General features: G+C 44.3%; 1 protein-coding gene across 1 annotated transcript in view; it reads left to right on the forward strand.

The window, feature by feature from the left end:
• Positions 1-6,606, forward strand: part of SARC_06068 (hypothetical protein) — a 7,702-nt gene extending 1,096 nt beyond the window's left edge. Inside the window, exons 2-10 of the mRNA XM_014300039.1 lie at positions 71-299; positions 1,112-1,194; positions 1,609-1,886; positions 2,659-2,828; positions 3,348-3,512; positions 4,478-4,621; positions 5,053-5,153; positions 5,641-5,741; positions 6,017-6,606. Coding sequence (XP_014155514.1) covers positions 71-299; positions 1,112-1,194; positions 1,609-1,886; positions 2,659-2,828; positions 3,348-3,512; positions 4,478-4,621; positions 5,053-5,153; positions 5,641-5,741; positions 6,017-6,060 — 1,315 coding nt within the window. The 3' untranslated portion in view covers positions 6,061-6,606. The remainder of the gene's footprint in view (positions 1-70; positions 300-1,111; positions 1,195-1,608; positions 1,887-2,658; positions 2,829-3,347; positions 3,513-4,477; positions 4,622-5,052; positions 5,154-5,640; positions 5,742-6,016) is intronic.
• Positions 6,607-7,596: the final 990 nt, after the last annotated feature.

The following is a 7,596-nucleotide window of genomic DNA, read 5'->3' on the forward strand; positions in this document are numbered from 1 at the left end:
GCTTGGTATTCCTTTTATCAAATACCGTTGCTATTGAACCTCATCAGAACTTTTGTCTACTGACTGGCAGACCGCAAACCGCCGCGGGAGATGTAGAGAATCCTGCCAAAAATAAGAAGCTTCTTGCTCAACAACAACTCAATGATCGTTGGAAATCATGGTGGACTCGGATCTTCTGGTCATGGGTATTAGTGCTGTCTTTTGTGGCGATTATCTACGGCGGCCATCTATACGTGTCATTGATGGTGCTGGGTATAGAGGTGGCGTGCTTCTACGAAATCAATAAGATCTCATACAAGGTAGGTTTGCTAGGTTGTATCGAGCTTCGGAGATAGCATACGTGCACACGGACGTCTCCTGCAATGTGCATGACTGTATGTAAGGCCGATGTAGCTGTTCAAGATGTGCATCATATGTACACTACGTCGGCTATCTGTTCGATATGGCGTTTATTAGAGAAGATGCCTGCTACTGCAATAGCGTGTGATTTAAGTTTAATCGAGAGTATTCTATGTTACAAGTATGTGTTTACTAAGTGGCGATGGACAGCGTGTCTGCGCTTAGCGACAGCTGCAAGTACATTATGTCATTCAGTGCATCTTTTCCAGTGTGCGGGGCAATGGTGTAGCCTGCTTCTACGAGATCAGTAACTTCTCAAACAAGCTTAGTAACGGGACTGAGATTTGTTGGTTTCACTATCGGCAGAGATGACGCAATCTAGACCGCACCTATCATTTGCTAGTCTATTGACATTTCACACAAATGCATTGACTATGTGCAATGGCGATGCACACAAGTTTATCTACTACATATGTATTCCGGCAGTAGATTTAGATCATATACTATGCGGTAGTGGAGCTTGTATTGACTGCAACAGCCGCGCGAACGGATGTCCTAGGCGCTAGTAGTAGTATCATATCATCCATACCATAGAAACGGATTCTGAGTGCACTGGCCACTTGCACTGTGCTGCTGCCGCCTGTGTATCTCACATGGAGAGTGGTACTGGTTTTTGTAACAGCCGCGTTTAGGGTTTATAATCAATGAAATGTACTGGCGCTGTACTGTTTGTCTCATTGCACAAATTGAATGTGCGATGCGATCATTACAGGCGAACAAAGACAGAGAAGCTGAGCTGGCTAAGCAACAGAACAAGAAGGTCACCCGAGTGCCTTTTGTGCGCACTATCAATTGGTATGTCCATGACCACCTGCTGCGGTGTGTTTGGCTGGTGTGTGCATGTGTATGACAACATTAACTATGGAGTATAGGGACATAGGTATAGACCTGTGCTTTGTCTTTCCAGTGGTTCAATTTAGATTGTCGATGCGTATTATTTGCCACGCCGTCTCAGTCTACATGTACAATTCGCGCTCGCCTTAGATTGGTTTAACCCATCTCTTTCTCGCTTCATATCTCATCTACGCCGGTACTTCCCGTTTGCGGGCACCTTCTTCGTTTATGCCAAGCGATTGCCGCTGCAACAAACTCCATGGCAAATGTCAATGCAACTAGTCCCCTCGTTTTACGTTCACTTCTTCCACTCATCTACCACCTCGTCATCTAACACCCCCACCTCCGCCTCACCCAATACCTTATCTACCTCAGGTACTTCCTATTCGTAGCCAACTACTTCCTATACGCCAAGGGCGTCTTCACCATATTGGCAAAGCCTGTCGCTCGAGGTGAAACGGACCTTTTCCGGTCTCTACCGTTAATCAAGCACAACACAGACTTCCTCAACCGCCTGGCCTCGCATCACCTGTTCTTCTCGTTCTTGCTGTACATTGTGGGGATTGTGGTGTTTGTGCTGACTCTGCGCAACGGCCACTACCGCCGACAGTTCTCCCAGTTCGGGTGGACGCATGTCACGGTAGTGTTACTGGGTAGGTTGCGAACAGAACGACTTTACCACACCATTACTCAATAGGATGTGAGTGTGTTGTCGTAGCGTGTGCAATATCTCCTCTTTGTTTCTGCTGTATTGTGCCAGTATCAGGAAACGTGTGCCTGTGCCTGTGGTGGCTCTGCGCAACGGCCAATTGCCTGCTGCACTTCTCACAGTTCGGCTGGTCACGTTTTTCGACGGTTTTTGTTCACGAAGTCCGGTACAGCGGGGGAGTATGGGCCTGGTTGCCAGGCCATCGATTGATAAGATGCAAGATTGTTCAACAACTCCCATCAATACGCGGAATCGTGCTTGTGCACATGTTCACGCAATGATGCTATAGCGCACACACATACATACACACACACACACACTTGCAAATTGCATACAATGGTATATATCCGGGCGCATAAATACTCAGATGCATCCGTGTGCATATTGTCACTGCATCGTTTATCTATTCTCGCGTGGAACTGATGTTCTGCTCTTCGCTTTAATCCTAAAGTATCGTCTCCTTATCAGTCTCCCAAATGCACGCGCGCCCGTAAACTCTCATCACGTACTCAAATTCACACATGATGCCTGCGTCCCTACACCCTTTCCCATCATTCTGCATATCCACGTTTTTTAAGACGCATTTCATTGTAAACCAGTAATCATCTGATCCACTGAAGTGGCCCACATCTCTCTGTATATCTTAGATGCACGCCTGGCACCACACCATACCCACATACTCAAACCATCGCACCCCATACCACATCGACACACAGGAAGCAGCGCTCGGGCCATTTTCAGTAACATCACTGAGGGGCTGGTGTGGTTCCTGCTGCCGGTGTTTATTGTCATCTGTAACGACTGCACGGCCTATATCTTTGGCTTCTTCTTCGGCCACACGCCACTGATTGAGCTCAGCCCGAAGAAAACCTGGGAAGGGTTCTTGGTATGAGGATCCGATGCACAATACACCCGTGTGTGTGGAGTGGACTGCACCCGTGTGTTGCGTGGAAGCACTTGTCTGTATCTGTGTGGGGCGCTGGACGGATATTGGGATGTGGTGGTGGTGTTGAGTAAGTGATACGCCTGTGTGGAATGCATACACTGTTTTGTGTGTACATGGAGCGCTCCTGGTGTTAAGCTGGTGGTGGTGTCGAACTATTTTGTTTCTAAATGTATCGTATTTCAATGATCCGCTTGGTTTTAGTCATGGACCTGCGGGGCTACTTATGCCCATGCACACGCCCGTACGGCGTAGCGCTGTGGAGTATTCATGTACTTGTGCCGTCATATCTTCTTGCCCCGCCCACAGGAAAGGATACCATGGTTCTCCTAATGCAACAACCCTAATTCAACAAGTCACGTCTATTCTGTAAATAGCAGAGCCTCTGTGAACCCTACCCATATTCCGCTGATACTAACCCCTACTCCCACTCCACTCCCACCCCCGCGATCCTGACCACAGGGAGGGTTTATCAGCACCATGTTCATAGGCTATGGCTTTGCGTTGTTATTTGGCCACTTCGATTACTTCACATGTCCGGCGGTGTTCAGTATAACGCCGAGCGTCCACACCATCTCATGCCCCCCCAACCCCATCTTTGAATGGCAAACGTATCCCATACCAGCGGTATGTACCCGTACATATCTGCGTTAGTTGTCGGATTGTAGGTTGTGTATGTTATCTATATCGGAGTGAACGTGTATGCTGTTATATATTCGGTACTATACTCATCATCCATTTCATCTTATGGCTTCATGTCTATAAACCGCATCTTGGGAATGGCAGACCGATCGCGCACACCGCTATGCAGATATGGGCAATCTGTTTGTTTACATACGATGAGTTGCATATATATTTTGTATCGGGGTGTATGCATCATTTCCCGTGTGTAAAAGTTGCATGTATTGCTCACACGCGCATGCTATACGTTAGCCTTGACGTTTAATCCATTTGCGTATGTTGAATTTATTTGCATGATTATAATATGTTTTGGTGTATACATGAATTCCGCCAATGGCTTGTATTGGCATGTAATTTCACGTCGAGTAAGAACCCAAATCGTTGATAGGACTTTGGACATGGAATCAGAATCACTCCGCAACACACTCCAAGTGCCATGTACACTCCCCATCAAATCTACGTAAAACCTTAAATTCCCACACTTTCTTTAACCCTCGTCCGGTATTGTGAGCTGCCATGAGGCCGCTCTTGCAGGAGACCACACACAACATAAACCATCGACTAATCCATTTATGATTCTAGATTACTGCTTAGTATGATCATACAATATTCATGCGCATATCTCCACTCTCCTTTCACTCTATCATACAACATACATCGAGCACATGTAAACTTCTCACTGACGCTATCATATAACATGCATAGAGTATACGTTCACTTCCCATTCACGCTATTATACAGCATATATTGAGTATATGTCCACTCCTCATTTACGCTATCATACAACTTACATCGACCACATGTAAACTTAGTATATGTCTTCTTCTCATTTACGCTATCATACAACATACATCGACCACATGTTTACCCCTAATTCACGCTATATGACACGCGTCTCTGCATCTCGCCAGGAATTGCGAGCGGTGATTCCGTCGCTGCCAGAATCATACGACACCAAACCCATCGCACTGCACGGGTTAGTGTTTGCCCTTTTCGGTTCGTTAGTGGCGCCGTTTGGAGGGTTCATGGCCAGCGGCTTCAAGCGTGCCTTCAAGGTAAACTTGATTTGTTTCTGATACGTAATCTATATGTTTCTGATATGTGTTTTATATTGCTGGTTCCTGATATGTATTCTATATTCTTGGTATGACTTCTATATTTTTTTAATGTATTCTATATTCTTGGTATATAATACAGTTACAACAGTGCTCTCTACGCCAGTAGTCTTGTAGTATGGCGGCGTGCGAATGACCACATCGCAGTTTCTTATAGGTATACGTATACACGCTAGGACTTTGTCACTTGCGATTTCTACAGGCTTCCACAACCCTCTGGCGCGTCGGTGTGTGTGCGCACGTACTGTAGCTTCTTGATAAGACTACTTGGACATTTAGACTGGATTATTCCCGAGATGTGCTGTGATGGGGTTTAGGCCTCTACGCTTTCGATCCATTCCTTATCTTTGAATCTTATCTGTTTCTGCCAGGTCAAGGATTTCGGCGATTTGATCCCGGGCCATGGTGGGTTCATGGATCGTTTTGACTGTCAGTTCCTGATGGGCTCATTCACATATGTCTACTACCAGAGGTAAGTCTATTGGGTTTCTGGTGTATGTGTGTTTGATTGGTCAGTCACATAAATATATATATATAGATATGTATAGATACGTATCTATGGGTATATGGGTATGACAGTGTATGGCAGTATATGTATATATATATGTGTGTGTTTGCTTGCAAATGGACCTGTATGTCTTCTAGCACACCTATACAAATGGCACGCTAAATCTCTATTCAGGAGTGCTTGAATTTATGTTGGGAGTGCAGTGGAAGCTTACTTTGCGCATATTTCACAATCTAAAAACATAGGCAAACTGGGATGTACGGTATCACCCAACTGGTGTTGCCTACGGTTGCTTAAGCTATATGAAAGAAATCTCAGCGTGTATAGACGGTACAATCAGCAACCAATACCTAGAACTCTTTCTTATTGCTCTAACTTGTAGTGGTATGAGGTACAGCTCGTGTAGTAAGACTCAATCTACCCTTCCTTTGTGTACCATTCCTTTGTGTAGCTTCATCGCTCCGATCTTCTACTTCGATGTGAACACTATCGCGACACACCTGGACAAGCTCTCGGCTGACAGCAAATTGGAGTTGTTGCAGGTATTGCAAGGTGAGTTGTGTATGGATGATGAATAAGTGTTGCGAATACACTTACTGTGCGTGGTTTGTACCATACCGCCCGATTGCTTGTGAGACTAACATACTGTGCACCTTGTTGTGCTTATATAAAACAGACACATCCGATTCTGCTTTGTTGTGTATTTTCTGCTTCATTTTCTATTCGTTTTACCGTCTATACGTTACAAGTCCATCCTGCACGGTGACGGCACTGTAGTTTGTGCCGAGTCATTGAACGTATCGTTTTCTCCACATCTCTACATACAGCATCCATTGCTGGAGACAAGGCACAAGGGCAAGCGATCCACTAAAGACATGGACATGCTAAATGGATCCGTACTCACGTCTCACTGGGTAGATACCCACTAGGTTGCATACTCCGCCTGTGTTAAACTCGCCTGTACTGGTTTCAAGTGTGTAAGGAAAAGCATAAGCGAGCGCGGAAATTATGCGCGTACATGTTTTTCTTGTTGGAGTGGGTATGATGACGCGTGTAGAAGTGGCATGTGGGGCGGAAGATTTCTGAACGACGCTCACCGTATGCGTGTGCATAGTGACATTTCGCTTGTGTTGCTGAGGGTTTTAGGGTTTAAGTGGCTTACACTTGTGTTGCAACACCGCTTGACCTGGATCAGTGAGGACTACGGGAGCACCGGCACGGAGATGCGAGCAAGACCTTGCTACCATACAGCCCTCGACAATATGCGATTGAGTATAGTTGTATACATGCTGCGAATTTCGAGACTATCGAATGAGATGAATTTTTTTTTAATGTGTACGCCATTGACTCGCGACTATAAGCGCTGTGTTTGAGGTATTAAGAGAGCTGATTAAAATAAACGAATTTATTATGTGGAGTTATACTTGTTCAAGTGTCTCTTAATTTTTGTTTTTCTACGACTACGAAGATGTGTTCATACTTGTGGTACCTATATAATGAATGCAGATCCGTTCAAAAAGGTACACATAGCGATTTAATATAGCTATTGTTGTCGATGGCTGTTAGAAATCTTTCCGGGTACGACCGCGTCACATGATCACATTAATCTAAACTTTAATATGCTACGCAAACATATTTCCAAATTATTGGTTTACAACTGAAGCACTATATCCTTCTACATGACTTCCGGTAGTGAACAATGAAATCGCGGGTGCTTCAACATTTCGTAGCACTGTAGGCGTTCCAATATGTAGCAGACATAGTGTGTGGTATATTATAGTACAATGAAGTATTATGTAATAAAAGTAGAAAGTATCTTAGTCAAGTCTGTTCCTCGTTCCTTTGTATTCAGTTGTCTATGGTTTTCTGTATTGCAGTCCCTCTCCTACTAGTTAACGCGAGACTATAGACGATAGTAGACTATAAACCGTCGAACGTAAATGCAGGAATGATTGAATTATATGTCCCTCTAGATTTGTCTTGACCGGAAATGACAACATATGATTTATGGGTTCTTTCTGCGACGAAATCAGAAATCTGGCGCCAATGCAGATGGTCGTACATGTGTAGCGGAAATCGAAAATTTGGTGGCTACTGAGTACTTAGCGCAAATGCAATCTTGAATAGATTCCAGAGCGCCGTAAATTTTATATATACTCTTTTGTCCGACGTATTTATAATTATTGTTTTGAAAAAACAATATTTTTTCAAATGTATCTTTTAAAAACATAAATAAATTCAGAAATATATATATATAAATACATTTAAACATATTTTGTGTTGTTTATAAAAAGCAAAACAAAACAAAAATCTGAACACTCAAAACAGCCGAGTGCCGAGTGCCTACAACTGACACAAGTGACAACGCGTATTTAGCCATTGGAAGGCCCGCGACGGGCGACGGGCT

Source organism: Sphaeroforma arctica (genome assembly GCF_001186125.1).
Source record: "Sphaeroforma arctica JP610 unplaced genomic scaffold supercont1.419, whole genome shotgun sequence".
NCBI lineage: Eukaryota > Ichthyosporea > Ichthyophonida > Sphaeroforma > Sphaeroforma arctica.